This window comes from Dermacentor albipictus, chromosome 5, assembly GCF_038994185.2.
Source record: "Dermacentor albipictus isolate Rhodes 1998 colony chromosome 5, USDA_Dalb.pri_finalv2, whole genome shotgun sequence".
Classification (NCBI taxonomy): Eukaryota; Metazoa; Arthropoda; class Arachnida; order Ixodida; family Ixodidae; genus Dermacentor; species Dermacentor albipictus.
In genome coordinates, this window is record NC_091825.1 from 148,057,029 (window position 1) to 148,079,983 (window position 22,955).

General features: G+C 46.7%; 2 protein-coding genes across 5 annotated transcripts in view; one reads left to right on the top strand and one right to left on the bottom strand.

Moving 5' to 3' along the window:
* LOC135906217 (condensin-2 complex subunit D3-L-like) overlaps positions 1–22,955 on the bottom strand; it is a 58,503-nt gene that overhangs the window by 16,369 nt on the left and 19,179 nt on the right. For 2 of the 4 annotated variants that reach the window (XM_065437488.1, XM_065437487.1), the window contains exons 1-2: positions 11,976–12,087; positions 4,789–6,495 (exon numbers count right to left, since the gene is read on the bottom strand). In XM_065437488.1, coding sequence (XP_065293560.1) covers positions 4,789–6,495; positions 11,976–12,044 — 1,776 coding nt within the window. In that variant the 5' untranslated portion in view covers positions 12,045–12,087. Of the gene's footprint in view, positions 1–4,788; positions 6,496–11,975; positions 12,088–22,955 lie in introns of those variants that run through there. The other 2 variants (XM_065437490.2, XM_065437489.1) reach the window with 1 other exon arrangement.
* Zw (glucose-6-phosphate 1-dehydrogenase Zw) overlaps positions 15,867–22,955 on the top strand; it is a 50,170-nt gene continuing 43,081 nt past the window's right edge. The window contains exon 1 of the mRNA XM_065437492.1: positions 15,867–15,986. Within this exon, the coding sequence (XP_065293564.1) occupies positions 15,882–15,986 (105 nt within the window). The 5' untranslated portion in view covers positions 15,867–15,881. The remainder of the gene's footprint in view (positions 15,987–22,955) is intronic.

A 22,955-nucleotide genomic window follows, 5' to 3' on the forward strand; every position in this document is an offset into this window, starting at 1 on the left:
TACGTGTGGTCGAGCCAATAAATGGTTCCTTCTTCATGCATTGTGTTTATGGATAGCCAACCAAATATTTACACATTTTTCTCAATATCCGAAAATTTGGTTTAACAAGGTTTGTATAAACAGGAGTCCACTGTATTGCACAATCAGGGGTGAGACTGCTCAATGTCATTTTGAAGCAATTTTGGGAGCAGATAAAATTGCGTTTTGGAGCAACTTGGAGCAGACAAAACTGCATTTTGGGGCAATTTGGAGCAATTTCACTTTGAAGCACTTTGGAGCAGGCCAATCTGAATTTTGTTGGAATAATGGAATAAGGAATATGGTAGCACAATGAAACCACGGTGAAACACAGAATAAACCAACACGAAGCACGTAGTAGAAGCATGCTTTCAAGCTATAGAGTGCTAGAATATGGAAGAGTGTGTCGAGAGGCAGCACAGCGCAAGCTTTCCTATGAAACTTTGAACATCGGTGGCACTAAGATTGAACTTTATATTTCCGAGCCTACACTCATGACGATAACGGAAAATGTGCTTTAATTATGTGGTCCAATTGATGCAGTAACATAACTTCTGCGTCACCATATGTCACCACAGACCCAGAAAGTCACGATCAACCCTGTGCTGGTATAACATAAAGCTATTCCAATCTGTTTTCAGTGCGATAGCAATTATATGGACACTCCAGGCACATTTCTGCCGTCGGTGTCACAGTGACGTTCCTTCTATATAAAGTCCAGGGGTGATAACATCGTCGCTGCGCGCCGCATGCTGTAGAGTATGTGCAAGTGAAAGCGTGCATGGGTGAGCCAATGATGGTGGTTCAATCTTGCGCACGCAAAGGAGCAATGCAGGAAGGATGCATGCCATCTTCCATCACGCAGAAGGCAACGGAGGGAGGGGGCGTTCTATTCCAGTAGCTGCGAGCAGCCATTTGGTATGGAGCAGCTGCGTGTGCCCTATCTTGAAAGCGATCTGCGATGGCGACAGAGTGCAAGTGCTGATAGCTGTGGTGCGCTGTGTTTTCGCTGTTTAGTGCAATTATTCTCTGGCTTAGTTTGCGTAGAAGTGAGAGGCAGCATGAAGGTCGATTCGCTCGCTGCTGCTGTCGTGCTTCCTCACTTCAGCGGTTGCCGCGGTCAGGGAGGGAGAACTGTTCACGTCTGCTTGTGCCCGCGTGACACCGTGCTTGTTAATTTAGTTAGTAAGCTAATGTTTACAGTTTACACGGCTGATAAAGCTACTATCTTCACTTCGTATCGCTGTCTACTAATTTGCTATCGTAATCGATGCTTCACCTTTTGAGCAAAACTTACTTTTTATTCCAAATCCGCCATTAGGATCAATATGGCTCAGGTCTCTCGCCCATATGGGCCTAAAATTAAATTATGGGGCTTTACAAGCCAAAACCACAATCCGATTATGAGGTATACCATAGCGGGGTCTCAGGAAAATTTCAACCACCTGGTATTTTTTAACTTGCACCTAAATCTAAATACATGGGAGTTTTCACAATTCACCCCCATCGAAATGCAGCCTCTGTGGCTGGGATTCGAACCCGCGACTTTGTGCTTAGCAGCTCAACACCATAGTTATTAGGCAATTACGGCTGTACATGGGCATAAAAACAGAGTGGAAGAGTTTTACGTTATACTGGCCTTGGGAACAGAGACACCCACCCACTGAACACACTGCAGCGTGCGCTTCCCTAATAATATCTAGTTCGCTCGCAGCGCTGTCAGCCTACTTTTTGTTGTTTTATGCCTCAGCTACAGGGAGCGCCGCACCACTTGGCCCACTCAGCCATATTCTAGTACACTCTAAATACAGCCGCACAAGCGGCCACATGCACGCAGGCCACTTGCCGGAAGCACCATGGCTCGGTGTGTGGCATGTGAACGGCTGCACTTTCTTTTTTTTTAGAACGAATCTGCTAACGGTTATGGCTACTGCCGGAGCACAAACGCAAAAGCCGTTCTGGCTCAGCATGGTGCAATTTCTGTCAATTTTCTGCACTTGGCACTGTTTGGCACAGGAATTTGCGTTTGTATCAAAATGGCACAACTGGCGCAGGAGTCCGCAGGACCCCTGCACACTTTTATAGTTATAATTGCCAGCATAGTTTTTGTTTTTCAATGTATGGCTTTTCTTAAATGAAATAAACGTATCCAGTAAGGCCCTGAACAACTTGTGAACAAATCAAAGGCCCACGAGGACTGCAAAGCATGCAGATAGACCATGCACGGAGCTTATAACAAGACAATGCACAGTAAAATAGTCACTTGTGTCCTTTGCAAACGAAGCGATTTGCTGTTTCTCAAACACAAATATTCTTTTGTCATGCTAAATAAGTGATGTATAATGAGCCCGACTATAACACTATTGACATATGCATACAGCACAGCATATCCATATAAACTGTACAGAATGCGACTAATGACATGACGCACAATAGTCATCATTAACATTTGTGAAAGCACAGGGTTAGTTGGTAACGTCAAGAAGCAGCCTTTGACCTTTAGCATAGCTACAACAAAAGACAAGCGCTTCCTAAGTGCACCAATATACACATAAGCTATATTTCAACACTAACAAAGCAGGCTTCACTGCAGCCTGATATCTACTGTAGTGAAGTAATTTTCACAACTGATTCAACAAAGGGACAGAGGAAGGCAGAGGGCCTTTTGTCTTAGCGGTATCCTTAAATGAGCTTCAGAATTTCTTTCAGTGTTACAAATTACCACAATTTCAAAATTTTTTAAACAGCAATGAAAAGATAATTACTGTGATATCTAAGCTACATTAACTCTACTGAAGACACTGAAAGACAGAATTTTTTATATCTCAAGTTTTTCATCTGTGGGTGTGTATACATACTATATTCTGTGCGTCAATATTTACTTCATTTTGTGCTCTTCTGTGTCCACCCTGATGTGAACTCGTCTTCAGGGTAAAACAAATACACACTGTTTAAAAAGGCAACAAATAAGTGCACTGTACTGAGAGAAAGAAATAAAGTTGGATATCATAAACAAATAGAGAAAACCAATAAAGGGACCCTGAACCACTACTTATTGAAGTGGAGAAAGGCATTTGAAGTAAAAATAGGCTATTTCAGAAATATTTGCCACAATAAGTACTTCAATCTGTTCAACAGAAGCAGAGTTATTGGCAATCAAACACGGCCTCCTCTGTTCTCCCATTGCTTCTTCAATGCCTTGCACTATGAAGGCACAGTGGGGTGTGCCCACAACACTCTACTTTCTAATTGTCACCGTGGCGAGATTTTCAAATTTCGTTTTGCATGTTAACATAGACGGCACGACTTTCAATTTTGGTGCCTACAAAGCGCTAAGCGTAAACCAAATGCAGCTGTCCTCAGCGAGCCGCAGTGCGCTTAGCCAGTGGGGTCGTGGCAGCACCATGCGGCAGCCACGGTATCTATGCTATGTAGCTGGCCTCAACTACCAATGCAGTTGCATACGGGAATTCACTTTATTATGAAATAAAGCGTAAGCCTGCCTTCTTAAGTGAATAAGCAGGCAGGCTTCTGTTCAAAAGTGCGTTTGAAAGAAAGGCGAATCTGATTGTGAGCTCCACGCACAGCATACGGCAACAAAACTTGGCTGAGATGTTCACAGCAGCGCATGCCACCCATGGACTATGCAATTTCACCAAGCCCAAGGAATGGTTCAGGACCCCTTTAAGACTGCAGGGCTTTGAACCGGCACAGGTAACAGCAGGTCTGACAAAAATTGAAGTATTATCTTTGGCTTCTAGTTTTGTGAATGAACAATCTAATAACTGGCGGCTTTATTCACATTCAAAATTCACCTTTCTTGAATAGCATCACAAAGCACTACAGTGTGATCTACACAGAAACCATTTGCCTGTGGTAACCAACATCAACTACATAATGGATTAATTCGCCTATGCCTTTGCACATTTTTCACTCTTTATCACAGGCTGCCACACCCATACTCGGATGAGAATAGAAAGCAATGATGCCTTGTCATGCTTTTGGTGCACACCTGAAGACTGCAGGCTATTCGGGGTGTATTTCAGGGTGCAATGTGGGGTATGTTTAGACATGCCCCATACGCAGACATCGCAGCAGTGGTGCTTCATGGCACAGCATGTAGTGGGAAGCGTGAGAGAGGAGCCTGGCCGCAATACACCTCATGCATGACGCATTTCACCAGTGGCAATATGGTGTTGCTAGATTGTTTCAATGCTAATCACATTAATGTCAACAGTCATCCTGAGATGGTTTGTGCGAGAATTTCTTTTTTTTTCATGGAACTTTACTCATCACTTATAAAATTGTACATAAAGCTCAAGTTCTTATCTTTAAAGGAAATTCGGGAGAGTATGTAACCTCCCTCTGATTACAACACAAGCTGTTTAGAGGGACAATAAAAGAGGATATGAAGCTATATTAATCTCAGCCTATGGGGATTTGAAGACTTTTCCTGCACCAAAATAGTCCGAATGTAAGAAAATACTTCAAAATTCTTTACATCACACTGTATCAACATGAAAGTAAAAAAGTAGGGGAAGTTTGGCCCTTGCTTCCTGCGGCAATAATCAAATTTCTGCTAAATGAACGAACGAACCAAGGTTTCAAAATAACATTTTAGCAGTCTAAGCTGTGCATTTGAACAAAACTCCAAAAGAACCTCTGGTTCCCACAGGGGCCACTTGTTCAGGCTGCCCTGCAATCTGAACAGCACGTGCAAAGAAATGGCATGCTTCACAGTTTGATTGAGCATTGTGGCACCACACTCACCTCCACGTACTCCTCCTTGATGAAGTCGCCACTGGCGCAGAGTACATTCTGCAGCAGTGAGAGTGCCGCTTTGCGCACATTCACTTTAGAGTCTTCTGCACGATACTTGAGCACCTCCATCAGCTGGGAGAGGCGGTCGTCCTCAACGGCCACCTGTTCCCCTTCACCCTCATCTCCTGGCTCAACAGGGTTAGAAACCTTAAGCAAGGGCGTCCACAGATCGTGCTGCTCGTTCGTCACGCTCGCAAGCACGGACAGTGCCTTGGTCTTGACTGAGGCAGCCTTGTCATTGCATCGCTTCATGGCAGCAAGCAGCAGGTCCGACCGCTTGTCAGCCACCCGCTCGTCCCATATGAGGGCAAGGATCATTTCGAGGGCAAAGATACGCCGGTTGGCCAGCGGCACCGTTGTGAGCTTTATGAACCACTGGACGACGCGCTTGAAGCGCTCCTCGGTGAGCTCGCCCATAATCATGATCACGGCATGCGTGGTCTTAAGTCGGAAGTCGGTGCGGTCCACGGCGTGGAAGGCGACGTTGTGGATCAGGATGATTCCCACGTCCTGGAAGCTCTCCCTGAGGGAGTCGTCACACGTCCGCATCACGTGGCACAAAAAGGCCACGGCGTTGTCTCGGATATTCGCGAAGGGACGGGTCACGGTCTGCGCGTTGCCGGCGGCTAGCATGAGGATGTGCGGCATCAGGCTCTTGGCAATGGTCCGGAAGTTGTCGGCAGGCTCCCCGTGCTGCGGCAGGCACAGGAGCTTGAGCGCGCAGTAGGCGTACGAAGTCAGCTGGCGGTAGTGGCAGCCGCGGAACTGCTGCTCTACGCCGACGTTGAAGCGCACGTCTGCACCGGGAATGTCGAGCTGGGCCAGTTCGCACAGATGTTGGATGAGAAAGTCAGTCACTTCCCCGTAGGGGCGCAGGCTGAATGTCTGCAGCGCCCAAACGAGGTCCTTCAGCGAGTCCGTCATACAGGTCATGAAGTCCAGAAGCATTGATTCTGAAATGGTCTCACTTTCAACAACCGTGCTCTCATTGGCGTCGGCGTCGTCGCCAGCCGCGGCTGTGGCGGACTGCTTTCGCCGGCCGCCCCGACCACCGCCACGCGTGCTCCCGCTCTGTGACGCGTTTCTGCTTCCCGTTCCATCTGCATTCAGGTTGGTGTTCTTGCTCGGAAGACGAAAACACTGAATGGCGCTTTGGAAAAGGCTCTCCTGGAAAATTCTGTATGCAGAGCTTCCCGGCACAAGCACGAGGTTGAAGTAGAGTTTAGAAAATCGCAAGGCTATCTTCTTCTTCACGAGGAAGGCACCTGCCGAGTTGCCCTGACCGATTCCTAAGTACACCAAGCCTAGCAACGCTTTGTAGTGGACACCATTGTCCATGAGAGTTCTCCAAAGTTTGTCGTCACTGTCTTCCTCTCCTACGTCCACGTCAGACACCGAAAAGCGAGACCACTTCTGGCAAACGTCGCACGCAGTCGACAGAGCGTCCAGCAAGGCAGAACTGTTTCCTTCAACAGACTCCAACAAATCGACATCGGGGAGACTTATATCCGTGTACCTGTTATCCCATGCCGCATTGATCCATGATTCTTCAACAAGGTCGAAGGGCAGTTCCCCAAACACGGAAATGGTCCAACTTACGAGAGCGTCGGTGTCGTCCAGGTCCATGATAGGCTTAATGCTCCTCGACGAATAGTTCTTGAATGTAATGAAATATAAATACTTTGAACAGCAAATAGAAAATATCCGTCTAGAATAGCGGAATAGAAAACTTCAGCTAATTAAAAATGTAGTTCGCATGCCGTACGTCATGCTTCACGAAAAAGCTTCAGTTCCAACGTAAATAAACTAACCGTGCAAACTCGCGACGCGCCAACACCGCTTTGAACGTGCGGTTTGACTGGGCTTGACTGCGATTCTGTCTTGGCTTTAGTGGCAAGAACGCATGGAGCAATGTCTCTTTTACTAGATGCCTGCCCATGGCCAAAGGCATAGAGTTTCTCACTACATTACCTAGAGGGAAATCTGGCGCTGCTGCGCTGTGGTATGTAAAGCCCCTCAATTTTCCAAAAGTAGCGCCATTCTTAGATCTTTCCGCCACCCCGCTCACCCAGGCGCTTCCTCCTCCACTCCTCCTGTCGCCCCAGCCTCCTCCGCTCCCCCATTGGCCAATCTGTGTCACGTGAAAGCGGGCCCCGCGCTTTTGTATATTTTTTTCTTTCCGGCGCAGAGCAGGCGCCGCGCTTTTGTATATCTTTTCTTTCCAGCGCGCTGCGACCCCCAATCTTGGGCCTGCGACCCCCATTTTTGGGCCTCCGCGACGAAGTACGGCAGGCGGTTTGAAGGAGCGCGGTAGTTTTATACAATGTGTTAGGGCCGAGTGCTTAATTGCGATGCCGTGCTGCTGCGCCTACGGTTGCCACAACAGACCCAGTGACGGCAAAAAGCTTTTTGTTTTACCATCCGCCGGGCGCAACGCAAAACGAAGAAAAGTGTGGATTCACAAGATCGGGCGGGCTGACTTCGAGCAAGTGGCAAAGAACGCGCGGCTTTGTGAAGTGACACGGCTCCTCCAACCACTTCTTTTGACGCCCGTGTCAAAACGGGCCCGTGTCCAGTGCATTGGGGGTGCGTTAAAGAACCCCAGCTGCAAAAAAAAATTAATCCAGAGCCCCCATTATGGCGTGCCTTATGAGATCGTGGTGTTGGGATGTAAAACCCAAGAATCAACTTTTCTTCTGTCTTGTGTGCCTTGACTGTTCCAGTTAACGCAACACTGCTTCCTTGTGAAAACTTACAACGCAAAAGAATACAGACGCACGTAGTATACAGAGATAAAATTAGCACTTCAACAAAAGTGTTGCTGGTGCCAATGAGGGAGGGGGATAATTATTTTCTGAACCTCTTTCCAGTTGTCCCATCAAGTTCCTTCTTTCTTTTCTGTCAAATTCTAACCATTTGCACTGTAATAAATAAATAACGATTTCATATGCTGGTAAGTTGTTAAAATTATCTATAACGCCTATGTGTGAAAACGTTGCTCATGGCCACCACAACCTGTGCATGAGCTACGTACATCTGTAAAAGGCGCGGAACAGAAACGGCCCTGCTGCCAGGCATTGCTGACCGCAGACAGTCGGAATCTCTCACGCGCCGGCCGAACAAAAGCATCCTGCAGGTACGTAAATTAACCTACGAAACCACGTGCACATACTTTCCCGCTGTCAAAACCTGAAACTCTGGTAATTACTCGCGTGTCTGAGCACACCGCGTGCTTGTGTCGTGTTTCAGCAACACGAACTTTCAACGTGCGAGCGCTTTACGCATTAAATACGCCTTGAATAATGGTGCTTTTCTCTATTTCTTCCGCAAATCCGACACGACATTCTTAAGGCCAGTTACCGACTGACAAAGCAAGATCTAGATTGAAAAAACTGCTCCGCAGGACTCGAACGAACTTTTCCGCGGATTTCCTCCCGTAGCGTGTTAGCCGTCGTCTGCTACGGCAGGCCCACTGCCGGCGGCGCCACCGTCGAGGCCGCGCCGAGCGGAGGAGGAGAGAAGTGAATGGCGCTACTTTGGGAGATTGAGGGGCTTTAGTGGTATGCATGGGAATGCCGGTATATTGTGGATTCGGATTGGCATCGTTCTCGTAGAGACGCGCTTGGCAAGTACCGTTCCGTCTGTCACAATGATTCATTTTCTACTAGAACAGCACGTGAAAAGCTGTTTTAGCTTTATTATTACGCGAAAACATGTTTTGTATAACTATGAGAACTTGTTATTGTGTGTACGACTACATGTTACGTAAAAAGTATCAGCGGGCCGCTAAAGTTGGAGGACAGACGACAAGGTTCGCGCTCGCTTTGAAACAGTTGGTCGTCTGTTCTGGCTTTTCTTCGCTTGGTCATGCATCGTGGGTGAGTAAAGATGTAATATGCGTGAATGGAAACATTTTATGAAAATTTTACTTTGAGAACGCGTTATTTGCGTAGCCATATCCACGTTTTAGACGAAGCCTCTTACAACACCAGCCAACACGAGCCTCGCAGACACATATCCCGTCATTCCCATGACGGCACGGTGCCCCCTTAAGAAACTCCCATAGACGGTGGCGCCAGATTACCCTCTAGGTGTTATAGTGAGAAACTCTATGGCCAAAGGAGGCCATGGCCTGCCGCGTCGCCAGATTTCCCATTAAAGCGGAGGATCCTGTATAGTTCAGTGTAGTCGCGGATAGACGGCGCTCGCTGCCGACCCCACTTTCTGTTGCGGAGGGTGTGACGATTGCTAGGTTGACGTGCGCTCGACCAATCAACGTTACTAGATTACTTTCAGTTGTCAAACTCCGCCGCGGCACCTGGCCCCTTTCTGTCGCGCCCGCGGGGTGGCGCGCGCGACACTGTCGGCCCGAAGGCGGGTGGTGCGAACAACGTTTGTGCGGGTGGACAGAGACGCCGATGCGTGCAGAAGCGTGCCACGTTTTGCTCTTGTTTCTTATTTGTGTGCCAGGAAAATGCTGCACGCCTTGTGAGCAAACATACCTGCAATGGAACAATGAAACGGCAATGAAACAAGAAAAAACACGAGAACGAGACAAAGTGATAGCTAGGGAGGGCGCAGCGCTCTTCCTATCATTTTGTCTGTTCTCGCTCCTGTTTTTTTGTGTGTTATTAAATGTCGGCGAGCATTCTACGTCAACATAGTTTATCAGACCACCGCCTTTGAACTTCGTGCGCATTTCCTAAGGGATATAAAATTGTTACACTAATCATGTCAGGTCATCAAATATTTTTTGGAACTGCTGAACGTGACAGAACAGAATGCAATTCAAAAGAACCTGAAGGTTTTTGCACCACAACAAACGACAAAGTCACTGCGAGTAACTCTGATGTAGACTTTAGACATTGTCGATGATCTGCCGCGTCCAGGTGTGCTCTATGTTTCGACAGCCAAGTTACATCAAGATCCACTGGAGGTAAGACACACTGTTCACATTTGTTGTGACTACATTCAGATTGCACTGTTTGCTAGGAAATTCCCTCTCACGTTTCTTTCAGCAATCCATTAGACTAGTGCGTTCCTTCGGTTGAGATGAGTTCCATCCTACTATAACCAACTTCACGCAGATATTCCGCCTTCTAAACCTGTATACACCTGTTAAAACAGCGCTACGTGGTAGTGTGGACGGTGTGCCAGGACCTGTGCTCGTCAGTATCAGTGACACATTCAAGCAGACGAGAGAAGCCTGCAAGTAAAAAAAGTAGTCTTCGCAATGCCATTGAGGCGACGTTGATAAGTTGCCTGGAGCGAAGCAGCTCACCAGAATGTGCTTGCAATGAGCATAGCAATGAGCAATGAACATGGGGGACAATGTTGTTTATTATCTGTGTGGATATGTTATTCGTAAAGTCACAAAGGGTGCCCCATGGGATCTATGCATAACGGACATAAGCTTTGAAACCCCAGCAGTTGGCTGTGACAGTTACTTGAGTGCAGAAGTCTCAAGCAAGGTTCCTTAAAGGGACACTAAAGTGAAAAGTGATTTCTTCTGCATCAGTAAATCACCGTTCTACAACACCAAAAACACCACTCTTACAACGATAAGACGTTTGGTAAGCCAGAAAAAGCGCAAGAACGAAATACGGGTGGCGACGCCTACTTAAGTTCCCGCACCTGGGGGCTGTGACGTCATGGATTTTGATGGCATCTTCTAGGGCCTACTAATTATATATAGCGGTACAGATTGACTACATTGTGTTCTAAAGGAACCAAATATTAAACATGCCAAGTTTCGGGAACCTTCATTCAGCCAACGCGGCCCAAATGCGAAAACAAACTTTGGAATCCCTGACGTCACGCTGACGTACCGGCGCTGGCGTTTCGGCGCGAAATTCAAATACTGATACTTGGACCTTCGTTTTCTCATCTAATATTCAAACTATTTTCTTGAAATGACTGCCTGTACTGTTCTGAAACAATGCTTTATTAGTGTAAACTGATTTATTGTTTCCCTTTAGTGTCCCTTTAAAGCACCCGATGTCAAAGATACTGGGCTCTATGAAGACTGCTAACAAAAGTGTGTCGGCTTCCCTGGATGAGGCAGGCCTTTGCGGAGAGATATTTTGGAAGGTTTTAGATTATCTAGAGGGGTGCTGCCTCCCTCTTCTTGGTTGTGCAGCGCATATGTTCGCGTTCACGTGCGAAGTACTGAATTTCTTCATTGTTATGCGGATGCAGTTTTACTTCAGGGATGCAAACTTTCGACTAGAAAGCAGTCATAAGGTAGCTGTAGCAACCAAGAAAGCGCGTCTTTTGTGAATATCGATGCATAATGCTTAGATTCATCAATCCGGCGTTGTACTGGTCCTATTCTTTTTTTCATGTGTACATAAAACATTCCACTAACGAAAATCCTCACTCTCCTATTCATTCGCCTATTAGCTGCTTTTTACAGAGTGCACAATGTAAAAAGGCTATTCTTTGAATATTTAGCGCCACGAAGTGCAGCAAACAAAAAAAAATTGTGGCATTGAGTCGGCGGCGCGCTGCTGCTTTGGGAAGCTTCCGCAGCCAATCGGGCCAACCATGGCGGCAGCGCCACCTCGCGAGAGGAGACGGCAGAGGGTCACCTTCTCGCGCCGCTCCCAGGCGGAGTTTCACAACTGAAAAGTATCTAGTAGCGTTGCGACCAATGGCTTGACGAGAGACCGCGGGCCCTGCCTCCGTGATTGCAACAAACACCGCTATGATCTCAGAGGCAGGAAAACGTGATTCAAGTTTGGAGCAGCCGCCGCAACTAGCGCTCGCAACCAACCCTGGTGGAGAGGAGAAAACAGGAGAGGGGTTCACACGGCAGGCCATTACATGGAGGGGCCATGAGGGGTGGTTTTCTTGTTGAGTAAGCATAGACATGCTGACACATTTAAAAAAGTGGAGTTGGGCGGGCATGTAATGCGTAGGGCAGACAGAAGCCTGTCGCATGAGCGGGAAACCCATGGAGGAAGGAAAACCAGCTGCCCTGCTCTCTTCTACTCTTAAATAGTGTCGCGAACGCCATATATGGCTGGCAGAACCAGGCTGAACTACTGCCAGGAGCTATCTCGCATGGCTTCCGAAATCTCCATCGCGCGTACATACCAATCTCGAAGGCCATTAGCCTCTACATCATTGCTCACCGTATGTTTGCAGGCATGGAGGAAGGAAAAAGTCGCTGCCTTGGCAAGCAAACGCTCCGTGAAGCCCATACATTTGCTCAGTGGTGGCCCAATAGATGACCGCTTGAGTCGAGATCACGGAGCAAGAATCGAGATTTGAGACGGCTCTCGAGTTGCCGCCGCTTTGCGTCAGGTGGCAGCAGGAGTAATCTGAGCTAATCATTTCTCCGCTCCGCCGTAGCGGGCTTCGCGTGCATTCAAACTGTATTTTTACGTCTGTAACGTTTGAGAAAGAGCTCTTCATCGTAGTGCCGTACACCAGACAGATCTTCAATCACACTCACACTCAATCACAATCACACTCAATAGCACGGAGGAAGGCTCAATAGTTACCACCGCTAGAAACAGGCTTTTCGCGCGGATTTACGCGTGACTTCAGACGTGTCGTTTATTCCTTGTTTATTTGATTGTTTTATTCCTTTATTTTGCTGGATACAGTTTTGTTGAAGAACTATACGGTAACTAATGCGTCTTTGTCAAATGAATCACGTTTGAAACGAATATCTTTCATGCGAAGCATACTCCGCACAACCACGCTCTTCCTTGCTGCGCCGCGCGCGGCCGCGTAGCTACCATATGACGTCATAACAGCTGCAAAGCGGACGCTTAAGCTTCGCCTTCAATAGTGGAACGCGACAGCGTTCCCGTCGACCCGCCAAGGGGTGTAAGACAATGGGCTACGGCGCAGCGACTAGGCGACTACGCGCCCCGCATCGGACGCGGTGAGCGTCGAGCAACGCAGCGTCCGGGGCGACAACGAAATGTGCGCCTGGGCAAGCGACGCACGCCTGAGCCGACGCCGACGACACCGGCTTTTGTGCGACACGAGCTCCTTAACGCTGTCGCGTTAAAATAAAGGCTGTATGCTTCGCATCCTGGGCTTAACCTTAGCTAAGCCACAGCCAGTTTTTTTATATCTTCACGATCAATAAGTGCACTGTTTCTTAATTTTACCTTATTACAATATTAATAAAAAATTATTTATTAGCATGAACGACTATGCAGAAAGAGTACCTACTAGTAGACTCGATCCCCAAAAGTACTGTTGTCGTGTTAGCATATATATATATATATATATATATATATATATATCAACACATTTGCGTTTGCATGCTCTGATCACAAGGAAACGATTATGGCTCATTTGCTGCATAACTATACGTATCAATGAGAATGCGTCAGTATACAAAAGGAAAAAAATCGAAAAGCGCAGGACAAGTAAGGCGGTAACCACAAAATAAAATTATTAGCGCTTAATTTTATATATTTTGCCTCGCCTATTATAGTGGAATGGCCGAAACTTAATTCTTTATTGAACTGAATTAACATGCTTGCTTTGCTGCAACTATTTATTGTCAAGTTTCATTTCAGTTTCATGAATAAAGAGGGTTCAGCAGTGAAATGAATGGCACCGCAGACTTTTGAAGAGTGAAATGCTCAGACTCCATACACTTTGCCCATGTTTGTTGCACTCCTTATTGCTTCCGCCAATGAAAAGACTCTTCAAGAACAGCAGACGCTCTGGAGGTATCAAGTAAGACGACGATTTTGTTTGCTTCTGTGATTGGCTGGCGAAGTAACGCAACTCCGCGCGTTTTGTGTGCCTTGGTTGCAAACTGCTGTTATTTTTTAGTTGTATTCTACTAAATTAATCTTTATTTTACACTTTCGCTTCTTGTTCTTGGCAGTGTTCTTCCTGCGCAAGTCGATTTGACGTAGTTCCTTGTTTGCCAAGTAAAGGAAAGGTGCATCGCACAGGCGTACCTGTAAAATACACCTTATTTAATTTCTCTTTTGTGGGTTTACGTATTTTTATGGCGAATGGTGGACGTTATTCACATTTTTAATAGTAAAGTACCCCCCCCCCCCTCATTTGAATAGAAGTTACCTAGGGTTGCATACCACCCCCCCCCCCCCACCAAATTTTGCAGAACGATCACATTTTGGCGTCGACTTCGTTTAGTATAACACCTGGCGCAGTTAATTGCTTGGTTTCTGACAAGAAAGTAGAAATTTGCCTGCGCTTATGGGGATGCGACCATAGAATAAAGAACCAACCAACTGCCGCGACGGTACCAGCATAAACTTGTTTCGCCACCTGTCGTCATCTGCAGAAAGCAGCGTTTCAGGGAGGGCAGGCGTCTGTTCCAGGAGCGGGTAACACGCGGCAGCCCTCCCTGAAACTTGAAAGAGCGTAGGTTAGGGCGTGTTGGTTCATAACTGAGGTTTTTTAGCGCACGAAAAGGGACGAAGGACAGTGACAGTCCGCGTCTTGCCACTGTCCTTCGTCCCTTTTCGTGCGCTAAAAAACCTCACCTCCCTGAAACGCTACTTTTTGCAGATGACGGCAGGTGACAAAACAAGTCTCTGCAGACTTTTCAGACGCCATTTTTGCCATAGATGAAAACAGTTTCTCAATTTTGTCTTAAAAAGCAGACGACTAATCGTGTCAAGTGTCATATTAAACGAAGTCAACGCCAAAATGCGATCGTTCTAACATATTTTTTTTTTTTTGAACACGCGCAGCCAAATATTGAGGACCCTGTATATGTAACGTAATGATTCATTTCACCCTATTATCATCCATCGCTCACGACCCGCCAACCCTGGTGACAAATAAAATTACGCGGAGCGTTGCTCGGACCACTGACGAAATGTGAAAAGTGCATTGGAAGCGAATCGATAGCGTATGTATTACCCCTGTCCAGAATAGCTCTATCACTGGAGGTGAAGGAGTGCGTCAAATCTGTGACCTATAGTTTTTGCCCTTCTTTCCTTCTTCTCGTTTCCTTTTTTTTTGCATTAAACGAAGGTTCTGGACCCCGAATCCGCAATCAAAATACTGGCAAGCCTCCATAATGACATAAATAATTTACTAAAATAGTATTCTTCGATTCTCTTCAAGAAAGCAGCACAGCAGAGCACATACAGAGACTTAAACCGTTATTCCGACAACATTAAAAGAAAATTGAAATATCGCAAGAATAACTCCAGTTTTAACATGTAATTTCACCTTTCAACAGCGCCCCTGAAAATTTCTTTTTCTGTTATAACTCGGGGTAAACGCTTAATGGACAACAATAAGATCTTTTTATTTCTTTTTTTTTCTTTGTCCGCATGATTAAATAAAACGCTTGGCATAATGATTGCCATGTTTCGTGTGTTCATTTCATAGCCGACAAGCAGTAAAACTAGTCCACGCCTCCGCAGTGGCTCACTCGCTTCTATACGACAGGTGCACACTCGACGATTTTCATTACTTTATTTATTATTTTATGTACGAAATAACAGGCAAACGTAGATGACGGACGCGGACCGGCGAGAACAGCGCAGAACAAATCCTTCAAAGTTCGAATAAAAACATAGGTCGATATATATGTATGCTCCAGGCGCCAATCGCGTACATCTGTTCGAACAAGCGCCAGCAAAAATGGTAACGACAGAGACGTACGACAGCTTTACAAGTTCCGCTTTCCTTCTTCTTTATTTATTTTAGGCATCTTGCTTATTTCTGCTCACATATGCGAAAATAGCCAACGAAGCGTTGTAACGCATTTGCATGGACGTTCACTAGATAAAATACTCACAACGTCTATAAATAAGGTTTACTACTATACTATGGACAAAGATACGCGTGCCCGCAAAGGCACAATTAAGCTGCGATAGGTCGTGCGCAACGGCGAAGCCATCGCGGCAGGGAGCACGTACAGTACACAAGCTCTGGTTCGGCGCGATTGAATTGGCGTCAACGCGTCGAAAGGCAGAGGCGCGAAAAGAGTCCCCCCTCCCCGGGGCAGAAGACAAAGAAGCTAGAGTACACATACACTGCAAGCAACGCTGCACCACGTGGCGTGTGCGGCTGAGTGTATGGCTGGCCGTGCGGCGACGGAAGACACCGGCTCCCTTTTGGATTTCATCTTAAGCGGCAGCATCTGCTCAGCGCAAGAGAGCTCCTACTCCAGCGAAGACAGGGTACGCGCAACGATTTGGTCATATCGTTCCAAGGGCAGGTTAGGGCCCAGTATACGGTGCGAGCGAATGGGAGCTGTGAAATGTACACGGCCCGCGTGATTTGGAAGCACGTATAGTTACGGTCTGTAGTTGGTACAAACGTGAAGTCACGAACATCAAAGTAGGGAGAGGAGGGAAAGGAATAGGATAGGCAGGCCAGGACATGATTCAAATGCTATTCATTTTAAGGATAAAATCAGTGCGTTTAATTATACACTGCAGCAAACTAAAATACACAGTGATCGTATCCAGGGTGTATCGGTTACTGTACAGGAAGCAATTAAGCATTGATCCTTAAAACGCACATGGCTGCGCGTGCCAGCTTATTTACGAGAGCGTTTCAATGGTTTTATTTGACAAGGTAAACACTTTCTTGACTGAGGCTGTAATAGACGTATCTGCGTGTCACTACGGGTGTTCGACAACACTCTTAAATTACGTTTCAGTGCCTGTCTTTCGTGGTTTCTGTCAGAGTAACGCGTCCGTGCATATGCGCTTTTGAGAAGACAGTGTACTGAAATGAAGCAGTTCAAAGTACAGTAATCGTCGTAGTTAACTATATAGTCTCACTGTCAGCGTTTTCCCTAAGCGCGGACAGCTCGCGAACATTACACCGCGTTTTTCACGAAATGCGTTCGAAATTCCTTAAAGGCGTCCTGAAACACTTTTCTAACGAATCGTGGCATGACATCACCGTATTAAATTACGTCGCCTCACGGACCTCCACCAGCGAAGTTGAACGCAGTCATCGGACCGATCGGCGGCTTTCCGTCTCCTTTCGTTTCGCTAGCGCGCTGGAAGCTACACAGGGGAGAGGGCGAGAGGACGCAGGGGAGCAACGCTTTGATGGCCCCTATAAACATAGAGTTTCCTACAAAATTACTAGAGGGAACTCTGGCGCTGCAGTCGTTGTCCTACCATGGGAATGATGGGAAGTACATGGATTTGTCTGATCTTCGTGCTTATGGATTCAGACGTTTTTGTGGCTTTGTATATTACGCTATATAAATCTTATTGTCGTATATTTCAGCGCAATCTATATTCTTCGAAGTGCAGAAGACACCGGGAACGCGTGCAATTGCTATTAATTGCAACGATTGAGCTTGTCTATGTGCCCAAATCGAAACGCGCCAAGCGTCTCTAGCGTCTCAAAGCACTGGCATGCCCGCGATAAGTTCATAAGTGCGTTTCATTCGCTTGTCGATACATGCATCCGTGGCTTAATGGTTTCAATATCAGGCTTCTGTACTAGAGTCCCTGTGTTCGAATCCTGCCGTCGGGCAATTTTAATGATGTTTATTTAATTATTTATTACGCAATAAACTGTTGAAAATGATGAGTTTACAAAGTCACAAAGCCGTTTGAAGTCAAAAGGACGAAGTTTAGGCAAATCCATGTACTTCCCATAATTCCCATGCTGGGACAACCGCTCTCATTGTAGCTCACGTAGACACTAGCGCCACAGTTCCCTCTAGTAATTTTGTAGGAAACTCTATGCCTATAAAAGGTTGAACGCGAGAATGTCCTGCGAGGATCTCGGAGGCCACGAGGAGAGCACAGAGTTCCATACAATAGTTATTATAGGAAACTCTATGAACGCGAGACGCGCTCGTGGCGGCAACCCGTGGCGGCCGCGGTATCTACGCCACACTTTTCATCTCGGACGCCACGCGAAGCAGACGCAGCAAAGCGCAACTGTCGTGTTTAGAGCGGCAATGCATAGTTGAAATGGTTTTTCTGTCTTATTGAGGTCGCAGACATATATTTTCATTTATTTAACTCAATTGAACAATAATTGTATTACTGAGGATGACCTCGCTATCACCATCAGCCAATAGCTGTTGTGGGTCCAGCTGCTTGCTATGACGCTGCATGACGACATTTCGGAAGCTAGAGCAAGCGATTTTTCACTGCTTTTGACACGAGTTCGTAAATTTCCTGCGGCATGCAGTGTAATAATATTGGGCTCACATGTTCACAGGAGCCTCGTTAACAAACAGATCGGCAACGTTATCTTGCTATGTTCAAAAAGTGTTTCAGGGCCCCTTTAAATTTAGGAAAGCTAATTAAATTATTTCATCTAGATAACCTTTACCGTAGCGGCACACATATTAAGGTGATTCAATGTAGTAATTATACAAGTAACAATGCAAATTCGATTACCTAACTTTCTAAACAATATCACCTTGAGATTGGTACCAAACAAAGACTTGAAGCGGGCCGTCCGAGGAGTTCATAACCATTTCCGGAAATTAAAAAAAAAATGTTGGCGCTACTAATTTTTAGAGCGCAATTAATTCCGGCCAGTTCTACACAGAAAAGCGAAACTGAACAACCGAAGAGCGCAGCTGTCAAGCCCATAGTAGACGCCCATTCATGAGTGACGTCACTGCTTGTGACAGCATCAGGCGACCATCCTGCCAATCGCGCGCGCGTGCGCGCGATTAAGGAGTGGGAGAAGAGGCAGAGAGAGAGAGAGAGCAGACGACGCAAACGCTCCTGGCTCCGATTGGCTGACGCCCGACAGATACGCAATACTTGTTGGCTAGTAAACGGCATACGCTCGCCCCATGCTCGAAGTTCGTGGACCGCTCAAGAACATGTGTAGCAAATATTGCAAGAAAAAAAATTGCTAATTTCCGCGTATGCAAATGTTACCAATGGTCGTTTCCGGCCGCTGCGAAAAAAATAAATTAAAGAAAACGTAATATTTGGCAGCAATGCACCGCTGATAAGCCCACGTGCTATCCGAGCGCGGACAAATTCGGAAACATTGACACCTTTCCAAGAGTGTGCGAGGTCCGCCAGGCGCACGTACTTTCCCTGCACACCACGGCAGTTATATATTCAGTCATATGTCAAGAACTGCATTGAATATTACCCTATCTGCAACATTACCCTATAGCTACAACCGTGTCTAGAGTGCAGTTTTAACTATATATACTACGGCAGCATAATTTTACAGTACAATGATTTTACGGTACTGAAATGAAATCAAATTTCAATTCATATCGAGTGTCAACAAGCTGTCGCGTTTCAACTGTGGAACATACGTATATAGAGGGTGTCCCAGCTAACTTTAGCCAGACCTTAAAAATATGCAACTGCCGCGCAGCTGGGCAGAACCAAGGTAACGTTGTTTGCCGTCGCTTCGAGATACTCAAACTATATATTAATTCTACCGCATTAGATGATTGGTCCTAATTAATTGATCAACTTCCCAAATATTATAATTAGATTAACAGTGTCAATGCGAAAATTGTAGAGCGACATGAAAAACCCCCAATACATGCTTTGTATTACTCAATACGTACTACGTTAAAGTGTTTTTCCGAGCGTGCATGAAGCCCGCAAATGCACACGACTGGCTGCTCAATATGCTCAAATGCTGAAGGACCTGTCAATATTTCGTTTTTTCTGGACAAAAAAGACGAAAGCGAGCCGTACTCTGTAGTGCGGCTTAACAGAAGCCCGCATGTTTCTAACAGTTTCGCCCAGGCCGACCTCTCGGCATTTCGTGTCATTAAACTTCTTTCTCTCTCTCGCCCAGTGGCTGCTGACAAAATCAGAAATAAATTTCACCGTATGTTACGCGGAAAATTATGAGCATTAATGCTTGAGGCATGGCACGCATTTCCTTTATTTGAAAACGCATAGAGATGCGTCTCGTACATATAGGAGAAAGAAAAAAAAAAACGCCTTTTTTCTAGTTTCTTGGAGCGCAGGTTCATTGAGTCACATTGGTCGATGGAAGTGCATGTTTCGATGTGTCCATTGCCGCCCTATGCATGTAGCAGTCAGAGCCACCCTTTGCCGATTAAGGCACTCGTGCAGTTAATGGGCAAAGTGGTCTCGCGTGCGCGCGCCTCGCCAGGACAACTTTGGATGCCAGCTCCGTGTGAGGAGGAGACACGCAGTCTGCGCACCAGCATGGCCGGGGGAACAGCAAGAAATAAACGCGCGTATCGGCGCCAGATCTCGGCAGTGGGTGGGTGGGTGGGGCAACGCCTTTCATTGATTGCCAATTCTTCGTGTACGGGTCGGTCGGCTCGACTGTTCGGTTATCTATAGCGACTGCATGCAGTGCTTCTCAAGGCACAATTGCTGTAGCGGCATGTTAGGCACATATATGGCAGGCAACGTATATAGGTCCATCCATAAACAACGAGACGAGCGTCGTCGCAATAAAGAACAAGAAGGAGAAAAGAGCATCCATCCTACTAATACCGCGCAGTCTCGCGGAAGTTGCGAGGCGTCATCGCGACGTAACCTCGCGTTTGGTCTATTTATTGGTCGGGCTACATTTCCAATCGGCTAGTTTCAGTCGAATGAGTGGGCAGATAATGCGCGAGCAAGTGGTCAACGTTACGGGCTGTATAGATAGAGTAGAGCTGGTCTTTGCCGAATTCGTCGGATTTTGGAGTGTCTGTGTGTCGCTACATTCTTTTTTTTTTCTTAACACTGCGTGCTTAGGTACAGCAAGGACTAGTTCGATCCCACATTGTGTCTCTTGTGCTTCCAGCTGAACGAACGTGCGCGTGTCTATACAACGGGTGGGGATGGACGATTTTTGCCGTCCTATAGGGCACACCCGCTGTGAGATTGAGTTGATTCTGTAGTACCCACGTTGACACAGACTATCGGGGACGGGGGAAAGAATGCCGCAGCGGACAGCTCGGAAGGAATTTTGACCACCGTATGTTCTTTGGCGCACAACGTGTAAATCTCAATCAACCGGGCGTTCCGTCGGGTCGCAATGAAGCCGTGCCGCGGCCTGCTGGGACCTAGCTTCCTACATCTACGATCTGATGAGCAGCATAAGGATTCATGTATTTTGCTAGAGGCAACCAGGGCTTAAGGTCTCCCTTCAGTGGAGTGGGGGCCCTCAGGGTGGCGACCAGTATATAGCGCGCGCACACTTATACCCGCTCATATACGTAATATCCTGGTATTTTTGCTGCCTGTTTCACTGCCGGATCCTGTGATTCAATGCTTCACTGTTTTTATATATATATAACACAATACTCGTAATAAAATCACCTTCAGCGCTTGTCGAATGGGTGCCCCATTGCTACAGTTGACCTGGCGAGGGAGGCGCTTAAATAACAAAGGGGACCCCCCCCCCCCTCCCTCTCTCTCTCTCTCTGACTTTAAACACCATGGGGGCAACGGGGATAACGAGGACAGAAGTTATCACAAAGGACGACGGCACTGTCACTCTGTCCACTACAGAAGGACTGTACTTGTCCTTCTCCATGTGTCCAGCTCACAGCAGAAGCACTTGATCTCTCCTTTTCTCCATAGCAGGAACACCATATATATCTGGTCCACAGCATGACTCCATCTGCTCTATACATGTGTAGGAGGACTTTATCTGTCCCTCTGTCCATAGCAGTATACCATATCTGTCCTGTACACTGCATGAATGATTCCATCCTGAGGGGGGCCACCGGGGCGGGCAAGCCGCGCGCAACAGCGCGTGCATATACTGCGGCGCACGCTAGCTTTCCTGACATGTCTGAAAGCCGCTTCCGCAACGCTGCACGGATTTGCCGCCACGAATTTCGCAGCCACGAGCGATCGTGCCCGTAAGGACGGGCAGGTACACGAGCGGGTTCTGTGTATACGCGTTGCTCAAATGATGTTTGGCCTTGGCAGAGTTCTCGAGTGGGCGGGGACGACATGAGAGCCCTTCTATATGTTCATGAGAGTGGCTTGTTGTAATATATATATATATATATATATATGTGTGTGTGTGTGTGTGTGTGTGTGTGTGTGTGTGTGTGTGTGTGTGTGTGTGTGTGTGTGTGTGTGTGTGTGTGTGTGTGTGTGTGTGTGTGTGTGTGTGGACGAACAGCTTGGGTCCGTGCATGCGTTCAGTGCGGCGTTTCCTTCTTCCGTATATACTGTACGTGGACCGCGCGCGTAAATGACCCGTGGCTGCTATGATTGAACGCTGGTGCCTTATGCCTTGCATACGGCTGAGTGTAATGTGCCGTGAATAAGTGAGGAGCTGTACAGATACAGCTGTACTTTGCGATAAACGATTTCGATTTTCGAAGACGTGACCTTTTCGAAAAGATCACGCCAGCAGTGTCACGCAAATCAGTGTCGTGCTGGAGGACTTTGAGGCCTCTGTAACTAGGACGGCGAGAGGACGCGTTAACGAACGGCGTTCTTATGTATGCGCATTGCTATAGAAACGTTATGCACCCTTTGCATCCGCGATGTGGCCAGCAGTGTGTTCATGACTCCAGAGAATTTCCGGTCAGCCATTCTTCGACAATACAGTTAGCCAAGAAAAAAAAGTATTCCGTCGTATAGTATCTATAGGCACGTATTCTTGATGTTTTCAGATATAAAGAACGTGCGCCATGCGTCGAGCTAATGTACGGACGTCTTCTTCTTCTTTTTTTTTGTTGCACTTAACAATAGAATTGACTTCTGAAACACTCCAACTCTGCCGCAAAACAGTTGCCAACTGGAGGATCCTATACATTTATAGGCTATCATAACTTATGTTTTTCTGGAGGGCTTAAGCGGAAGTCTTCTGGGAACTCTGTTTGTAAGCATGAAAAGGGTCTATATGAATATTTGTATTAACACAACTAATATATAGTTTGTCCACCGTTTTGCGCACCAGCGCTGCCCTGCGTTTTTTCCAGCGTTCTTGTCCGATTCGTGCTGTTCGCAAAACCAAGGGTGTAATTTTGCGGCGAAATATATTCTTTCGCTACCCTCGCTGACGAAACACACGAGGGACCAAATACGACATGTCAGCCTGCGATGTCCTTGGACATACCAAGCACGCTCCTACTCGTCCATGAGCGAATTTGAATTCATTGCATTTGTAGCGGTGTTTAGCAGCTCATTCACCGATTACTATATCGCCGCAATAAGATGCAATGTGCATACTCTATACAGGGTGCA